The following is a 20,308-nucleotide window of genomic DNA, read 5'->3' as shown; positions in this document are numbered from 1 at the left end:
TAATCATTGATACTATCTATACTAGATGTGCTGCGACCGCAAATTTAGCATTGCATCACTTGCTCACCAATGGATCCTCTGCAGTGAATGGGTGCCGTCAGAATAAAGAGTTCAAACAGTTGATAAAACATCACAATAATCCACAAGTAATCCACATGACTTCAGTCCATCACTTAACATCTTGTGAAGTGAAAATCTGAGTGTTTGTAAGAAACAAATGCATCATTAATGCGTTTTACCTTTAAACCATTGCTTCTAGCCAAAATATGAGTCCATAATCCATAATAATGCTTCCTTTAGTTAAAAAGTCCACGTTGTCAAAAAACTAAATCCACTGACTTATTTGTTTAGAACTGTTTTAGATTTTCACTTGTAAATGTGCATATTTTTCTCCTGATTCAGATGATTTGACTTTTTCACTAGAGAAAGCAATGGATAGAGGACTTGTATTTTAGCCAGAAACAATGGTTTGAAGATTAAAAACGCTTTAATTATGGATTTTTTTTATCTTACAAACAAACTTTCGCTTCAAACGGTTTTTCGCTTCAAAAGGAAAATTTATTGATAGACTGGAGTCATGTGGATTACTTGTGGATTATTGTGATGTTTTATCATCTGTTTGAACTCTCATTCTGACGGCACCCATTCACTGGATTCATTGGTGAAGTGGTTGGCAAGCGATGTAATGCTAAACTTCTCCAAATTTGTTCCAATAAAGAAACAAACACATCTACTGTACATTTTGGAGGGCCTGAGGGTGGGCTGGAGGGTGAGTACATTTTCAGCAACTATTTCGTTAATGAAATGGAAACTGAGATAGTCTTCCCTATATTGTGACTCATCAGAGAGAAACGGCTTCTTGAACGAGAAAAAAAAAATGTAGGGCAGGACTTGATTTTGTTTAATTGGGAATTGGGACGTTAATGCTTTTAATTTAAGTACATGGTTAAAAAAAATAATGATTGGGCAAGGTTAAATTATTTATAACAAACACTGCAACATACCACCAAAATATCAGAATTATCAATTCTAATTTCACAGTGACTTTAAATATAAAAACCGTGATGATTGCTTTATCAAACCCCACTAGTTGTTCTGTACTGGAAGTTAAGCATCTTATTGTGATCTAAAAGTCATAATGAATTAGGATTTTACAAATTCAAAACATTATATAATATGAAGTAGACTGCCTCTTATCATTTCCAAGATTACATTCCTGCAGTAGATTTTTGTCTTATCTTTTAAATACACATTAAATGGCCTGTCCTGGTGAATAATTGATGAAAAAAACACCTAATTAGTTTCCATGCTCTGTTTTACTCAACATAAAAGCCAACCTTTCAGCAATTCAGAGGGTGCCACTGAAGGGAATAAGGTGCTTTGCTCTGTGATTGACAGCGAAACGTATCCGGCTCCACACATTTATGAACAAAGTGATTGAGGTTTTTAAATAAAGTGTACTTAATTGAATCTTTATATTGGCCGTGTAACAAACCCAGAGTTATGTTAAAGCTTTGCTGAGGATTCTTTGTTGTTTTTAACTTAAAGGAAGATCAAAACAGCATTTAAGTGAGATTATCCACTATATTTTGTCAGCTGTGTCCATAATGGACTCTTTATTCATGTCAGTTTCTTTTATTGGCTACTACGTTTTATGCAACTTCAAATAGGGCTGTCAGGACCCATGGGAATCACACATTATTGGGTTTAAGTATATTTAGGATAAAGTCAGTTCCCCGGGGGGCAGTTTTAATTCAGACTATTGTCAGTGGAAATCGAACGTCATATCAAAAGATGTATATATATAATGAGTCAGTGCACATCTAAGAGAAATATTCTTCAGAAGTTAAATAGAACACTTAAAAAATCCCCTTCAGCTTGTTCAGCAGTTCACAATATGGCATGGCTGCAAAGATATGGATGAACAGGTAATCAAACACTGCATAAAAAAAGTATATATATATAAATAGCTGTATTCTCACAGTCCCAAAGGCGTAAGAAAATTACACCAGATAAAAGTCCCAAAAGGTGGTTATCGCAATTGAATCATTTTCCTGTTTATCCCTGTAAAGCTGCTTTAAAACAATCTGTATTGTATAAAGCTAAAGACATTTTGTACTTGTAATTCACCTCAAAATTAAATTCTCTCATCATTTGCTCACCCTCATGTTGTTCCAAACCTGTATGTCATTGACTTTCATCTTTCATTGCATGACATTCATCATTTCATTGCATCTTTCATTTTAAATGTGCCTATATACAGCCATATCGCACTAGTGTGATATTGCTCACACACACACACACACACATGTTGTGTTTCCATGTTTTATGGGGACATTCCATAGGCGTAATGGTTTTTATACTGTACAAACTGTATGTGCTATTGCCCTACACCAACCCTACACCTAAACCTACCCCTTACAGGAAACTTTGTGCATTTTTACTTTCTCAAAAAAAACTCATTCTGTATGATTTATAAGCTTGTTTCCTCATGGGGACCTCAAAAATGTCCCCACAAGGTCAAAATTGACTAGTATTACTATCCTTGTGGGGACATTTGGTCCCCATAACATGATAAATACCAGGTACACACACACACACACTATCAGTGTTAATGTAACATAGTGAAGTTCTGGGGTGTTTATCCTCTGGACTGCACCTCGTCTCTTTTCCATAGGGAACATGTACAGCCAAATGTATTGAGGGACTTGGGGAGGGTAATCAAGAGGCGTTTTAATTTGAGTTTATTTCTGGCTATAGGAACAACTGGGGCCAATGACGGAGGGTGGGTAGAGGTGACCTCTCCTCCCCCTGGAGTGACGTACTATAATTTTGAAGCATAGCAGTGATCTAGGGCCGTTACTGCTTCCTTCCCTTGGCATTCGAGAAAGGCCGGCGGAATCAACCGGCGATTAGCCACTCTGCCAGTTTTAATTTAAAGAAAATTACTATGATTTGTTGAGAACCTTGTGCAACAGAATTACAGAGGACAGCGAATAAACGTTTGTTCAAAACCTAATGGATTTTAAATAATGCTCCAGGTTGTTTGTGGTTCCCAGGCGAAGCTCGTATATGCTGCCCATGTCCTGGTTCAGGTACAACCTTGAATCTTGCTATATTGGCTGAGTTAAAGGTTTCTGAAGCGGAGAAAGTGCCACAGAGACCTGTAGCCGCTCACTGCTATTGATTATGTCACCCAGGAATAACAACACCTCAGCCTGACAATTAATCACTTTAGATGCAAATGTATAATGCTTGTTTGTGGCTATAATAGGTATAGTAATATATAGTTAATATATATATATATAGTTTATTCTAAATATTAAGTAAAAGAACATCTGGGTGCACTGTTTTTTAAGCAAGATCACGTACAGGTCAATTTACATGAAGCTAATTACAACATTTAGCGACCTCTAGTGGTAAAAGGATTGGACAAAGTGCATTGTGATAAGCTTTATTATAAGCTCATTTTCTTTCCAATCATATAAAACAGCCATATAAAATGTATGCCATATATTTATGTAAAATACCATACTTCAAATTATTTAAATCAAGAAATCCTCAGTCTTAACAATTATAAAAATCTGTAAAAGAAAAAAAAACACATCAAATACAGTAGAGTCAACTAATTGACATATGACAATAAGTGCTCCACTAAAATTATTATAATTTTATTTTTTCATATTATATAGCAGTTTACCATTACAATATATGTATTTAGATTTATGTTTCAAGTATCTATCTATCTATCTTATTCTATTTATACAGTATATTGTGTTTTTAGTATTATATATTGTGTTTGATAAATGTGCTCTCTAAATAAATCTTTGACTTGACTTGACTTGAAAAAAAAAAAGGCCCCAAGCCCTGGTTAATTTCCATCATGACAAACCAATTAACTAATATAAATACTATTAATAAAAAAGTCATCACAAAAATTCAAGGGAAAACAAACTTTATTCTCTCCTTTTTACAAAATGTTTCAAAGTTTAACCTAACCTCAGCGGTAATTTGAATCTAATATAGACCTGCAAGCAGCATATTGTCCAACATAAAATAATTACTCTGTTACATTTTTTCCCAAACAGAATCGTTTACAGAAGCACAGACAGGTAGAGAGCTTTTTTAGTTAGTTTTTTTTGCTGCTCTAGTACAATGAAAAAACTGCATGACCAACAAAATGAATGCAATGATTTCAGATGTGCACAGTGTGAATTAATGCGTATTAAAATTATCAGTGCAAATTAACCACATGATTTGCATGAGAACAACATCATGTGAATATCATGAGGTCGGGCTGAGATGACACATGAAAAAATACAAAAGCCGTTTGTAATGGCGTACTGAGTTTTCCACCAAACAGTTAATCATTTTCGACACGTCACTGCAGTCCTATACGAACATTTATTTTTATTGCATTTGTAAAATAATAGTCATAACAATAGTAATAAAAAATAACAAAAGCCTCCCTTGGTGAAGCATTCTGCTACTGAGAAATGTCAAAGTTACGCATGCGGCTGTCTGAATATTAATATGCATCTGTACAGTGATCTAGAGTACAGCACATTATGAACTAAACATAATATCAAATAAAACATTCCATACATGTATCACAAGACATAGCCTTGTGTAAACATACAATCTAACTTAATGTTTAACAGAGTCTAAGACACTTACACAAATATTACATTTCAAAGCAGTGCAAAACATGGTAAATGTGATGACAAGAAACTGAACGCTGAATCTAAAACACCAACAGAATGTGCTGAATAATTCCAGATTAATGAGCTATTTTAAAGGAACGGTATGGCATAATTTACGGCCATGTGCACGGATGGCTCAGCATGACCATGTGCATACCTTTACGAGTCCAATATTATAAAAATTCTGTACTCATAACAGACATTAAAATCATACAATGTCAGATTTTGGTGTAAATGATTTCTTGGGTGCATATCTGTGATTTGGCTGCAGTGATACTGCTTAACAGATACCAAATAGAAATATAGAAATATATATCTTTATAACTTCAATGCTTTGCAAATGCATGGTTTTGTACCTGATTAAATAAAAAATAATTTTTTTATTATTTTAATTATTATAATTATTTTAATTTTTTAATAGAAGCTTGTTTTCACCATGGAATAAAACATAAAAAGGTAATTGTGACTTTAATCTCACAATTCAGACTTTTTTTCTTGCAATATAAACAAGATATAAACTCAGTATTCTGACTTTTTTTCTGACAATTCCGAGTTTACATCTCGCAATTCTGACTTCTTTTTCTCAGAATTTTGATTTTACATCTCATAATTCTGCCTTTTTCCCTCTGAATTCTGAGTTTAAATCTCACAATTCTGACTTTTCTTCTCATAAGAGTTCAAATTCTGATTTTATATCGCACAAGCCTGAGAAAAAAAGTCAAAATTATGAGAAATAAACTCATTGTGAGATCAAAAACTCCCATTACATTTTTTATTTATTTATTTGTATCCCTTGGCAGAAACACGCTTCCATAATTTCCTGTAATAAGACTGTGAAAGAAAATAGTTTCTTAGTGCATGATTACATATTCTCATGTAAAAACCATGCAACTGGAAAATGGCAAGAAAGGTAAGATTGAATAATGAATCACGTTGAAGCAGTTACATTCAACTTTCAGCCTCAATACCACATTTTACACATTTAAATGTGGAGGATGAAATACACATTGATTGCTGCCTGAAAAAGTTCAGATTTGGATAAAAGGGGAACTCAACATGACTTCAGCTTGGTCGCAATCTTCAGGAAAAATTGGGAAACACTCAGAGCATAATCAGAGGGCTTCAGTACTGGAAATTAATTGCTTAACTATAGCAACACAACACTGACAGTTTTGTTGGGGTGAGAATTGAAGTGTGTAATTTCTGCGCCACAGGTATTTACAATACAACAGATAGGATATACGGCACTACACATTCATTTTTAAGGTCTCCAGACTTGAAAAGCACTTCAATGCCATCAGGTCTTAATTATAATTGCGTTATGAGATGCATGTACCGCACCGACCCAGAGCATCTTCACATTTATTTCAACATCTCATGCCAGTCAGGCCGCTTAAAGAAACATACCTTTATTTTAAGGTCCAATTCTTGCTATTAACAAATCATTAACTATGACTTTTGCCTCAATAAACTCCAAGTTTGCTGCTTATTAATAGTAAGGTAGTTGTTAAGTTTAGGATTAGGGATGCAGAATATGGTCATGCAGAATATGTGCTTTATAAGTATTAATAAATAGCCAATATGTTAATAATAGGCATGCTAATAAGCAACTAGTTAATAGTGAGAATTGGTCTGTATACTAAAGTGTTACCAGATTGTTTTGTGCCGCAGAAATTACACAATCTTCTTCTTCTTCAAAAAAAAAAAACATAGCTGTATGATCAGGGATGAAATTATTATTGAAGGTGCCAACAGCTGGATAAAATAATGGGAAAGCATCATTAATAGTGTACACAGTCTGTCTTAATAATAATTAATCACAGCATAACATGCAACATAAATAGCTTAAAGTCGGGAGAAAAATATTATTCGAGCTGATCAGTAAGGCTACATCAGCAGGAGGAGACACACTCGAGAATCATGGGTACCAGTAATAATAATAATAAAAACAAACAAGTGGCCTTAACTGAAGCTAAACAACTGTTATAAAGAAACAATCATGTTTAAGAGCAGACCAGGGTGCTAAATCTGCCAACACTTTTGAAAGACTGGCCGAAACCCATGAACATTCCAGAGCCCGAGAAACAAATGATCCTGACTTATCATTGAAGAGTGGCCTAGGAGAAAATAACAAAGCGCTCTGTTATACTGGCATGTAGCAAAAATACGAGAAATATGAAAATGCGTGCGTTTGTTTCGAAAGCTGTCAGTGGAGAACGACCTCTTAGTCTCATCTGAGGCAGGCAGAGCTTGTGCATGTCTTTTCGGTTTGACTGACAAATATGGTTTTGGAGAGCAATATGGAAAACACTGTCAGAATGAAGTTTGTACATGGATGCATGAGGGCAGGGTCCAAAATGAACACTCACCAACTGCCAAGTGTGAGTAAAAATGTATTGAAATTGAATAAGTTTGTAATATGAAATCGGGGCCTCATATTTAAAGACGTGCATAATGATTGTAAATGTGAACGTGTATAAATAATTCTGCTGTAATAGATTCAATTAATTAAACTTAGATTGTAGGCTGAATTGAAATGTCTCAGCATGCAGTAAAACTGCGAGCGCGGCTTATACATCCTCATATCGTTTGTTTTCACACTGATTTTCTTCTTCCTCTCAGTTCTGAAAGTGAATACAAGAAGCTAATAATGGATTCTCTGTGTTACTGCGTTTGCCACAATGACAGATGCAAACAAATCGTACAGGCGTGGTGCAAACATTCCAACTCCATCAGCTGGTTTCATTATTCATGTAAGAGATGCACTGTTGTAAGGTACCCAATGAGCAAAGCCCTGGAGCAAAGCACAGCACCGCTGCTTTTAAAATTACAAACTCAATCTGACCTAATGTAAGATTGGAAAGTGGAGGATTTCATTGGCTTTGCTGTACCACACCACAGAATACGGACCAGAAAATGTGAATTCACAGTGAAAGCTATGGCAAAACAGGACATGAGGTACTAGAGAGTCAAAAAAAAAGTAAAGTGTCTTTTAAAATAATTATAAGGTAATAATTAAAGGACCATCAGGAGCACAACAAAGGCTGAGTAGGAGGAACATCAAACTGAGATTTTAAATATGTGCACATTATAGAACAGAAATTAGTCAGAATTACTGAAAATACAGGACAGCAAAAGTACAGAGATAAAACAAACTAGGTGCAATGCCATTGGCTCAAGGGTCATGTGATGCAGTGAAGGATCATGGGTAGAAATTAGAGAGTGCCCATTCCAGTGACCTCAGACGTCAGCCTAGAATAGTTAAGGGAAGAGGAAAAAGGGAAGGGGTAAGGAAAAGATAGAAAAAAATAGATAACATAAAATAATTCTGAAAGCATTTGACACTTCTGTACAAGAATGATAGCTTTTTCCACCTTGTTGCTCTCCACGTCGAGTAATAAGCATGCATTACTGTCGATTCGGTTAAGCTGAAAACAATCAAGCTCCTGTCAAATGTAAAAATAAAATCTTTTCCGCTTCTAAAGAGACAGTTTCCAACATCTCCTCGATTCTGACATGCATTTGTACTTCATTGCAACATCTGCATCACATCACTAGCTCCTTGCCAACAGCATTGCTAGAAAATGCTATTGGATGCAATCAAATTTTTTTTTTATCTTTGCCGTCAAAATACAAGAATTATTATGCAGCAACCACACTGAACTAATCATAAATAAATATATAACAAGACCCAAACATTCAGCATGCTAAAATACTATACTAAAACACTGCATAACATGAACAAATCATACTACAGTTGGCCTGCCTTTTTTTCCCCTTTTTTTTTTTCAGTAGTCTGCCTACATGAATGTAGCTATTGATGAAGTTGACAAATGGGGTTTAAGGGTAAGGTTGGTGAGTTCTAAGGGAAGATTGTATATATAACGTTTATTGGGAATCAATTTGATCATTTTTGAGCGAGATGCTAATGGTCTAATCAGATTCAATGATCTATGCTAAGCTGCAGCTAAAAGTGCTACCGCCAGACCCGGAGATCGGCTGAATGGATTCGAAAACGGTAAAGCTCAACTGTTTAACTCTAGGGGAGTTGGAAAATGAGCCTATTTTCAAAAATAGTGGCGTGTTCCTTTAAGCAAGGCACCGATCCCCCAAATGCTCCCCGGGCGCCGCAACCATGTCAAAAAGGAATGCAAATTTATTTGGAATTAATTGGAATTTTTTTTAATTTGGAAAGGATTCAAAGAATTGAAGAATCAAATAAGATCCAACTGGATAAACCAAAGATGGAAACTTGAAAGATGGAAGTCTGAAACATGGAAACAAGTCTAACAAGTGAACTTTCTATTCATCAAAGAATCCTGAGCAACACAACTATTTTCAACATTGATAATAATAAGAAACATTTCTAGACCAAATTAGCATATTAGAATGATGCCTGAAGGATCATGTGACACTGAACTGACTGGAGTAATGACTGCTGAAAATTCAGCTTTTCCATCAAAGAAATAAGTTACAAATTAATAAATTTAAATTGTATTTAAATTTAATACAAATTAATTAATTTAAAAATAGAAATAGAAAAAAGTTTAGAAATAGAATATATTCTTATTCTTAATAAAAAAATATTATTAAAATAGAGATTAATTAGAAATTAGAGAAATTAGAGACTTGTGAACAACAAAAATAAATAAATACAATTATAAGGTTTTAAAACAAACCTGTAGGGTTAATTTCAATTATTTTCTAAATGGATTTGTAGACTTTGATTTGTGATTGACTTTGACTTTGATTTGTTCTTAAAAAACCCTGACTTGGACTCTACATCAGACATATATTCTAAATTTATTTCTGACAGGGGACTGAGTCAAAACGGAACGTCAATCTTTATACTCACATCATTGGGAATGGTGAGTTCATGAGTACTGGCCGGGGGACTGGCATCCAGACCTGAATGAGAGAGCAGAGGGAAGCTCGAGAGCAGCCTAGGATAAACAACACTGCATACATACGCTTAGAAGACTGATGGCCTTAATGGACCACGTGCAGAGTGCCAGGAACTCTTAGTCCTCCTGAGGCTTTTTGTGGAGGCCTTTTTTCACCTTAAACTAACATAAATAACTCTAGCGGCTCTCACATCTTGGCTTGTCAAGGCAAACTTTCCTACAGTATATCCTTGGTCTAACACAAACATACTGTATATTAGATATATGTTAGATATATGTGTGAATAGCAAAGCATGCTCTACGCAGCACACGTCATTTGGTTTGCCCTTAGTAATAGCTTTAAACTGAGCTTGTATAAGACAGTGTTTATAAAAATGAATACGTAATGAATGGCTTGATGGAAGATGTGTTGTGGTCTGTAAAATCAAAACACTGATATGCTTCTCTTACGCCAGTTTCTGAAGGGCAGGAAAGAACACATTTTGTGGCATTGGTAATTCCTTTAGAGCATAAACACCATTAGTCCCCTGTACGTGACAATGTTGCATAAGAAGGAAAACTTCACTATCTTTTAACCCAGGTCTTAGCAGTACAGGATTAGGCGCTTCATAAAAAGTTGACAAAAAAAAAAAAAAAAAAGAGAAAAAACAATGCAAGGTGAGTTTTTTTTTTCAGAACTTGAACCTGAAGTTCAAAAAAGTAGAAAATAAATAAGGAAAGAAATAATGGGTAGAAAGAATAAAACAATTAATGGATATGTTATTTAATAAAATAAAAAACCCACTAATAAGTAAAACGCTAACAAAAAAAAAAATTATTAAGATAAAACACTAAAAATAAAATAAATAAAACACTAACAAATAAAAATGAAAATACCCTAACAAGTAAAATAAAACAAACAAAAAACAATTAAAATAATAACACAAAAAATAAAAAGCACTAAAAACAAAACACTAACAAATAAATAAAAAAACACTAACAAGTAAAATAAAACACTAACAAACAAAATAAAATAAAATGCAGTAACATATATTTTTGAAGAAACACCACAAAAAAAGTAAAATAAATAAATAAATAATAAAAAAAAAACATTCCATAAAGTGAAGAGCAACCACCACGGGCATGTCATGATGCTTAACATGGAACGAGAAGGAAAGAGAGAAAGAAAGACGAAGAGAGCTTCTCTACAGGTACAAAGAGAAGGAAACTTCAAAAGGGTTCATGGGTACGTACCAGGGAAAGCAGGGGTGGTCTGTCCGAGGGGGGTAAAGGGGGTTTGCTGCATAGCCAACTGGTGGAGCTTGGTCAACTGCTGAGGGTTTGGAGGGACAGTAGAGCTAAGAGGTTATTGTTATAAGACAGGTCACACCAAGAAATCAAGAAACTAAACTAGAACAAAGAGACAAAGAGGATAAGAAGCCATGGCACACTGTGGTGGAAGAAGAGCAAAAGAGAAAGCTAAAGAGACAGCAACTTTAGAAGGACTTGGCCTGACTTGGTGGGTTAAGGTTAATCTCATCTGATCACTAACTAACCTTTGATAAGCCCCATCTTGGGAAAAAATGTCTGATAAATATAGAATCTGCCAATTAATCATGTGACATTTTGATGATATATTCGCTCAATTTTTTTTTGGTTTAAGATTAAAGTGGAGTTTAGTTTATGCTTTTCTGTAACCCGGGTGACTCAAAAGAGTCTAAATGCAATAGAACGTGTCTGTATTACCAAACGATAATTTGTCACCTGAACCACGAGTGAACCGTTATCCATCAGAGATATGAACATGTAAGCGCTCGGGTAACCTTCAGAGGACACACAAGCCTATTTTACAAACAGTCAGACTTGTGCTGGGTGTAGCTGTGTACACCGTCTAAATCTGAGTCTAAAGCAGGTTGAAAGGGATGTCCAACCTTGACTTGAGTTATTGCAATGTCAGCAGAAGCATCTCTAAGCATCAATCACTGCCAATCCTAAATGAAAAGAACTAACACATGGCATCTCTTCTTCTCTCTGATGGATATTCATTCAGATTATCTGTGAGGAAAACACAGCTATCAGGATTAAAGCATTATCTGGATTGTAAGCGTGCTTCCATTTTGATAAGGTCAGTGGTTCTCAAACTATGGGATGTGTAATTTTGATTATGTAAATGGAAAACAGATTTTTTTTTTGTTGTAAAAATGGTACTTCTATTTTTCCACATTTGCTTTCTCATTTCCATTTTATATACACTAATGAATCGTTAAACGAATCGTTTCAGAGTCGTTGAGCAAATAAGGTAAAAATAAATGCATATTATAAGACAATGAAAGTGTTTTTTGACCTTGCATGCATGTCAACCTGTTGTTTGGGACTCCCAAAACCAAAATATGAACCTTTCATCACCCATAATAGGGGCACTTTAAAAAGTTTGGGGTCTGAAAGATTTTTTAATGTTAAAAGTCTCTTAAGCTCACCAAGGCTGCATTTATTTGATCAGATATACAGTAAAAACAGTAATATTGTGAAATATTATTACAATTTAAAATGACTGTAATCTATATTAATATATTTAAAAATGTAATTTATTCCAGTGTTGGCAAAGCTGAATTTTCAGCAGCCATTACTCCAGTCTTCAGTGTCACACGATCCTTCAGAAATAATTTTATTATACTGATTTGTTGCTCAAGAAACATTTATTTTTATGATCAATGTTGAAAACAGCTGAGCGGCTTAATATTTTCCTGAAAACCATGATACATTTTTTTTTCAGGCTTCTTTGATGAATAGCAAGTTCAAAATAACAGCATTTATTTGAAATATAAATCTTTTGTAACATTAAAAATGTCACTTCTGAACAACTGAATTATTAAGTCCATACTGAACAAAAGTATTAATTTCTTTCTTTCTTTCAAAAAATCTTACTGACTCCAAACTTTGGAAATTTAGTGTACAATTTTTATGCATGTAAAACCATAATGCAACAGGTAAGATGCAAATAGAAAAGTGATAAAGTGATAATCATTCTCAAGCTGTGTATGCTAAAAATATAACGAAAAACAAGAAAAAGTGGAGATATCACTCTGTTTGCCTGCTTTTGATGCTCCCATCAATAATGTAACAAGTTTGACAGAGGATTTCCAGGCTTTTGTACATAGACAGGAGACATTTTAAGATCGAAATCAAAACTACATTTGCAATTCAACATATAAAATGTCAATATAACCTCAAATCCAGTTGCCTCTGCAAACAAATGATGCTTTTTAGTCCTTCCACTGAACCGCAAAAAGGCATTATGTTTCTCACAGAAATGCTGATTTGCTTGAATGGCGAATTTCCTTTACACTAATCAAAGGTGATACTCCATGGTCTGAAAATTTTGAGAACCACTGGATTAGGTAACCACGTCACTTTCGAATGACCTCAGCGTGAGTCTTGTATGTAATTCTATGCGGACCATCTAGAAAATGACAAAGACTGTCATTTCCTCCAACAGGCCAAGTCCTTAGAAGTTTGGTTTACATTTTGGAGGGCTGAGGTTGAGAATATTTTCAGATTGTAATGCGACAAAAATTACACATCAGTAACATCATATTAATATTACTGCTTAATATTAATAGAGAGGTCCACGCTGAAACTACATAGCCATGCGGACTGTTGACGGTGCTAGGGGGGAAGAGGGTGGATGGCTAGGGACTCACATCTGGGTGTGGAATGGCATATTGTCCCTGAATTGTGTAGGCCTGTGAAGACGGAGAGAGAAAACAAAAAAAAAGAGAAGAAAAAATCAAATCAACATTTTTACAAGGCTGCAGGGCCCAATAAACACAAGAACTAACTGATTCATAACCGCTAAAGGATCTGTTAATATTTTAAAGGAACATTTGGTTTCAAAAACTGAATTTTCTTTCATATTTTATGTGAATCATTTTTTATGACTAGTTATACAGTAATAATATTCAGCGCTTTAAATAATTTACAACACTCCTGGCTTTTCATATCTGTGCGTCTACTTGAGTGCAAGTGCACACTATGCTAAAAATATATTTCATACAGTCTTCAAATAACAAACACATTCCTTGAGTAGGTAAATATACCCGACAATAAAAGCAAATCTATTTCTGAATCATCTGAATAGATGAATATATAACATCCTTCACCAAGTTTTCTACAGTACATAAAATTCTGGACCTCTTTTTATATTTTCAAAAATAAGAGATAAAAGAACATAAGTTTAAAGTGTAAAACTGATAATCGTGTTGTATTTCATGTAAAATGCCATGATGTGCCATCTATGGTTATGTTAGCTGAAGTGCCTGTGAATGAGTTACGTTAAAAAGATGCTGAGAGCTTTGTTAAAGGATATTGTTATTCATCATCAAAGGAATGTTAGATTAGCAGGGGGGGGAAATTACAAACGCATTGTATTTTGTGTTGGTTAGTGAATGAGTGGGGATGACTTTGAAAAAACGTTTGATAGCATATCCCTTCAATATCTATAACTTGACATTTCAAATTTTATTGGAATCTCAAATTAATGCAAATCCAGGTCGACAAACTCTATCACATCCTGAGATGTTACACTTTAAGCTTTGAAAATATTAAAAGGATATGATATTTGCTCTGAGAGGGAGGAGTTTATTTTGCAATAAGAGTGAAGAACATCGATCTAGAATTAAAATACACTCAAAGCAGCCAAAAACGCATTCATTGCCATGTAAAGGTGAGGTATGCAATTTTCTATTTTTCAATGTTGAAATATAATCTTTCTACACCAGTTGAATATGCAAAGACTTCTAAGGTTTTTGAAGGTTGATTTCCTGACGAGAATAATTACATTTGAAACATTACTCTGTTTGTTAGTGCACCCCAACATTTCGATTTCTGATTCAAAAATAGGCTTAAGAAAAATAAGAATATTAATATGCAATAATAATATATTTGTCTTAATTTATTGACTTTGACAGAATTTTCAGGCAGTCAGTTTAAAATCATCAAGCCTTTGTTTTGCATGATTTTTAAATATGCTCTTCATTCCAAATGCTTTCATGCTTTCTCTTTTTATGGTAACTGTAATGGGACAAAAATTTTTGAATATAAAATGAAATTAAATTGAAGTACTTGAGTTTAAAATGCACATAACTTCACACAAATGCATGTAACTTGCAAAGTGAATTTAAAGTGAACTAAAGCCTGCTAAAACCTATTAGAATGCATTACCACAGCAGAAAGACAAAAACATGAAAAATATGCATTCATTTCATTTCCATATTTGCTTAAAATTAACTTTTTGGACAGCAGTAAAAGGCAGTGCTGCTGCACTGAACTATGTCATGGCAGAAGAGCACTCTCCTTATGGATCTGAACTCTCATTGACAATCTAAAGCTCCTCTCTCTCTCTGCAAGTATTTCCCTGGTTAGGATGGTGTGACAACATGCGAGTGAGAAGGTGAGAAAACCTGAGTGAACTAACAGGCAGTGGCTGGTGCTGCAGTAAAAGGCTGAGGTTGGCTGCGGACGCCGCCAGCGGGTCGGCTCTTACCTGGCCACCTGAAAAAATGACGGGGGTGGAGGCGGGCTTTGGGCGGTAGGGAATGGTGGCACCTTTCGGTGGGGACTAGGAGAGGGGAAGAGGTAAGAGGCAGAAACAACGTTAGACCAGGAGACAGGTGTGTGTGGTGGAGTGTTTGTGTGGTAAAGCAGGAGCACAGATGTTGTGAGACCCCAGCGCTTGAAGATTTGTATTCTCTAGGCTGTGTGTTGTTGAGCTCAAACTGTCTAATCCATAAACCAGAAACAAGGTGGGCAAAAGTCAAGCTGAAATATCAAGGTGCTGTAGCAAAAAGTCAACAGAATACGTGCCCAGAATAGAATACCAGCTGACTATTTAGGCCCTGTTTACACTAGTGCGTTTTCGTTTTAAAACGGTGTTTACACTGAAACGCAACCCCGGAGTTTTCAAACTAAAACGGGGTCTACAGCGTTTTCGAAAATCTCCATTTTCGAGGGTCGAAAACACCGGAGTACTGTAAACGACAGGCGTAACCGTAGCAAAAGTTCTGCGTTTTAAAACAAAAATGCACTAGTGTAAACGTAGCCTTACTTTACAGCAAAGTATGCCACTGTTCCAAAATTTTTGTTTTTGAAAAAAGTCTCTTATACTCACCAAGGCTGCATTTATTTAATCAAAAACACAGTAAAGACAGTAAAATTGTGACATTTTATTTCAATATAAAAAAAATGTAAATGCAATTATGGAAAAGCTGAATTTTCAGCAGCCATTTGTTTGAAATTAAAATATTTTGTAACATTATAAATGCCTTTACTGTCACTTAATTTCAATTAATTTAATGCATCCTTGCTGAATAAAACTATTAAATTTAAAAAAGTTATACTGACCACAAACTTTAAAACAGCAGAGTATATAATTTATAAATACCATACTGTACACAAAACAACGCATTATGCAACAATAAAGGTGTCACACTGTAATATGCCATGATAATATGCCATCACCAGTGAAATAAATGTAATGTAATCTGAAATAAATCCTGTTAGCATTTCTAGTCCAATTTTAAGCAAAAGACTCTTCACTTTTGGGAGTCCAATCAAATAAACAGTCAAGAAAGAGACTTTCAGATTTATTTGCCACACTGGAAACAGTAAGGCTTTGTTGGATAGGGAACACAATACCAACTACTTTCCAAACTGATTGTATACTATGCAGTATACACTGTATACTGCCTATTGTATTTATTTATTTTTAAATACAGTAGTTAATCTATAGCATTATTCCACTATATATGTTTCAAACAGTAGAACGCTATATTGTTGTCACTTCAGTGAGTTCAGTTATACCTTTTGTAAAGATAAACAATAGCGCTAAAATTTCAGCTACACACAAAGGATGATACAAGTACATGTTATAAGTTCCCAGGTGATCTGATTACGTTAGAAATATGTCTGTGTCTGTACAAGCCAAGAATGAAAAGCATTCGATAATGCCCAATCAGAGCACAATTCACCTCTGCAGGAGATCAGCCCTACACGTCATTGGTGGATAAGAATAACATTTAAATCAATAAAATGAGAGAAGGCGTAAGCAAGCCAACGGAAGCTTTGTGTTTCTCATTAATCACAAGTAAAACAATGTAGTCTCTCTTTGGCAGGGTGGCTGTAATGGAGTGTGGCTGTGTGTATGGTTGTGCATCCATCCCATTGTTATTGCCATAACAAATGGATTTCACCCAAAAAAAGAAAATTCATTCATCATTACTCAGCCTCATGGTGTTCCAAAACAGACTTACTTGCTTCTGTGAGACACAAAAGGAAAATGTTGTACAGTATGTACCGGTTGCTCTGTTCTGAGCAATTACAACGAATGAGAAATAATACTTTTAAGCTTTAAAGAGTAAAACCGTCTTTTTTGTACTTAGTAGTTCATATGACTTATGCTCCATATCCAAGACTTCTGAAGTCATCAAGTGAACTTGGTCAGCTGATTCAATGAAAACATCTGACTGTAAAGAACAGTTTGTTCATTTTCTTCCATAATGTGATGTACATCCAAGACCATTTGATTTTCCAACAAAAAAAAAAGGTAACACTTTAGCATAGGGACCAATTCTCACTAATAACTAGTTGCTTATTAGCATGCCTATTATTAACATATTGGCGGTTTATTAGTACTTATAAAGCACATATTCTGCATTACCATATTCTACATCCCTAATCCTAAACTTAACAACTACTTACTAACTATTAATAAGCAGCAAATTAGGAGTTTATTGAGGCAAAGTCGTAATTAATGGTTTGTTAATAGCAAGGATTGGACCTTAAAATAAAGTGTGACCAAAAAAAATGTATATATGCAATTTAAATGCATAAATCTTAAATATAGGCCTAAATATTTTTTTTTACTTCATGCTGATTTTAAATCACGTTTTAACTTTTTGTGTTCAACAGTGTAATGAAAGTCATTTGGGTTTAAAACAACATGAGGGGGTGTAAATAATGACATAAATTTCATTCTATGTGAATTATCCTTTAAACAACACTGTACAAAACTGTACCTCCAGCATGACCACACATATCTGTTTGACACACTGGATGATGGCTTCTGGGGTGCCGGAGATTGTCACTGCGCGCTCTGTGGAGTTAGGCAGCATGTCCCCTGCTACCTGCACCTGAGCTCCTGTGGACTAAAGAGATAGAGAGAGAAAAAACAACACCAGACTATGATTCAGAGCATCCGCTGCTGATGATGGTGTGATCTGCTCTGAGACCGCACTGCTCTCTAGGGAACACTGGGACAAATATTGCCATCTGCAAGCAAGCATATGTTTCTGTTGAAGGCATTCAGCAATGTCGTGATTTCCATACAACAGGGGCCTTCAACCTTTTTTAGATAAAGGAACTCTTAGTGGATAGAAAGATTGAGCAAGGACCTGGTTACACTGAGAACAGCATGAGTCTAGTGGGATGTTAATATATTTACATAATTTGTATTTACTTGTGAGTTTTGTGGCTGTGTGGTTGAAGACTTCTGCCATACAAGATGGGCTTGGAAAGTTGCATAAGCCAGTAAAAGAGATCTGACAATCCATTATCAGAAAATAAGTCTAAGAGCAAAGTTTCATACCTCTCTCATCTCTTTGATTTTCGAGCCTCCTTTGCCAATGAGGGAGCCGCACTGACTGGCGGGCACCACTAGGCGCAAAGTGACAGGGGGCTTACTGGTGGCTGGGCTATTGCTCATGGAGTTGATTATATCCTGAAGAAATATCAGAAAGCAACAACATAATAGATAACACAAATTTAATATAGTTGAAACAACAGAATGTGGCTCATATAATACGAATTAGTTCAAATTAAAAAAGTTAAAATTATTGGTTTTATATTATTTGTTTTACTGTTTAATGTTTTTTGTGCAGCTGCATGTGCACTGAAGCCAGACTAATCTTTTAATGTCTTGGTTTGTGCCCATGAAGTTCTGAATAAAAGGAGAAAATAAAATAAAATTGGATGAAGTAATGTTCATTTCAAATGAATTTAAGTCACTGGATTATTAAAAAAAAGGTATTGCCCATTTTTTATTAAATTGTTAACTTCAGTATATTGAGATATACACTACTGTTCAAAAGTTTGCGGTCAGCATTTTTTTTTTTAAGTGAATACTTTTATTCAGCATGGATGCATTAAATTGACTGAAATAGATGTATAGTGGATAGTAAGGACTTTTACATTATTACAAAAATAATAAATAATAACTTTAAAAATGCTGTTCTGCACAACAAATTAGGCAGCACAACTGCTTTCAACGTTGATAATAAAAAGAAATGTTTCTTGAGCAGCAAATCAGCATATTAGAATGATTTCTGAAGGATAACGTGGCACTAAAGACTGGAGTAATGATGCTGAAAATTCAGCTTTTCCATTACATGAATAAATTACACTTTAAAATCTATTAAAATAGAAAACAGTTTGTAATAATATTTCATAGTATTACTGCATTTCCGTGCGTCTTTGAAACAGCCTCCCTCTACATATTAAATCCTGTGACTCCATTGAGTGTTTGAAATCTATGTTGAAGACCCATCTCTTCTCTGCTGCATTTAACTGTTCTTAGCTATGTGGGGTTTGTTTAGTGTTTTGTTGTGCTTTATGGTGTGTATGTGTATATGTTTTGTAAGTATGGGTCTGTAAAGCACTTTGGTCAACTTTAAATGTGCTATAGAAATAAATGATTGATTGACTTGTAGCCTTGGTGAGCATAAGAGACTTTCAGAATCATTTTAAAAACGTTACCGACCACAAACTTTTGAACGGTAGTGTATACCATTACTGTTAACATCAAAACATTTTGGTCAGTTTTGTCAAAGTGGTTAGTTTGAGTTAAGTGAGATTTTCATATATTGTATCCGACCAGCACCTCTTCAAACTTGTATGCGATCATAGCGAAGGCCTTAAAGATGGCATCTGTGGGTCCAGTGATGGTGACGATCCTCTCAGGACAGTTTCCCTCTGAGATGTTGATGCGAGCGCCGCTCTGTAGGATGTCAAAAGTCAAGTTAACCCTCATATTCTTGTTCTGCTTCGCGTCTGAGAGACTTCAAGACCCTTTTAACAGCTCAAAAAACACACTTAAAGGTGCAATTTTAAACTACTTTCCTCTATCCCATCTTAAAAAAGTGAAATAGGTTCATTTCAAATAACTATTATTATTTTTACACAAACAACACTGAGGTCAGTGTGATTAAAAAAAGTTATTCTCGACAGAACATCAAACAAATTAGCAAAACAAAAACATACCTCTTCACGCATCTTCTTCACAGTTTCCCCTTTCTGTAGCAAAAAGAAGAGCGGAATATTTAGATGCAGTGCTTAAAATACACATATACACACATATATAATACTGAATATATTTAATATACTATATCTATCAATCTACACTACCGGTCAAAAGTTTGGGATCAGAACGGTTTTTTATGTTTTTTAAAGGAGTTTCTTATGCTCATCAAGGCTGCATTTATTTGATCAAATATACAGGAAAAAAATTTAATATTGTGAAATATTATTATGATGTAAAATAACGTTTTTCTATTTTTAATATACATTAAAATCTAATTTATTCCTGTGACGCAGAGCTGAATTTTCAGCATCATTACCCTCCAGTCTTCAGTGTCACATGATCCTTCAGAAATCATTCTAATATGCTGATTT

At 34.7% G+C, this 20,308-nt stretch overlaps 1 protein-coding gene across 1 annotated transcript; it reads right to left on the bottom strand.

The window, feature by feature from the left end:
* Window positions 1-9,524: 9,524 nt before the first annotated feature.
* LOC107714353 (poly(rC)-binding protein 3-like) lies at window positions 9,525-19,936 on the bottom strand (the record flags this gene model as incomplete). The annotated part of the gene is made up of 8 exons (XM_016520175.1): window positions 9,525-9,611; window positions 10,841-10,916; window positions 13,288-13,329; window positions 15,129-15,203; window positions 17,659-17,787; window positions 18,228-18,359; window positions 19,518-19,634; window positions 19,898-19,936. Coding segments are annotated over 8 exons (693 nt in total), but the record flags the coding sequence as incomplete, so codon positions are not given.
* Between the last annotated feature and the right edge of the window lie 372 nt (window positions 19,937-20,308).

This window comes from Sinocyclocheilus rhinocerous, unplaced genomic scaffold (assembly GCF_001515625.1).
Source record: "Sinocyclocheilus rhinocerous isolate Xijiao unplaced genomic scaffold, SAMN03320098_v1.1 scaffold449, whole genome shotgun sequence".
Taxonomy (NCBI): Eukaryota; Metazoa; Chordata; class Actinopteri; order Cypriniformes; family Cyprinidae; genus Sinocyclocheilus; species Sinocyclocheilus rhinocerous.
The sequence above is the reverse complement of the archived record's forward strand: the minus strand, read 5'-3'. Positions and strand labels throughout refer to the sequence as shown.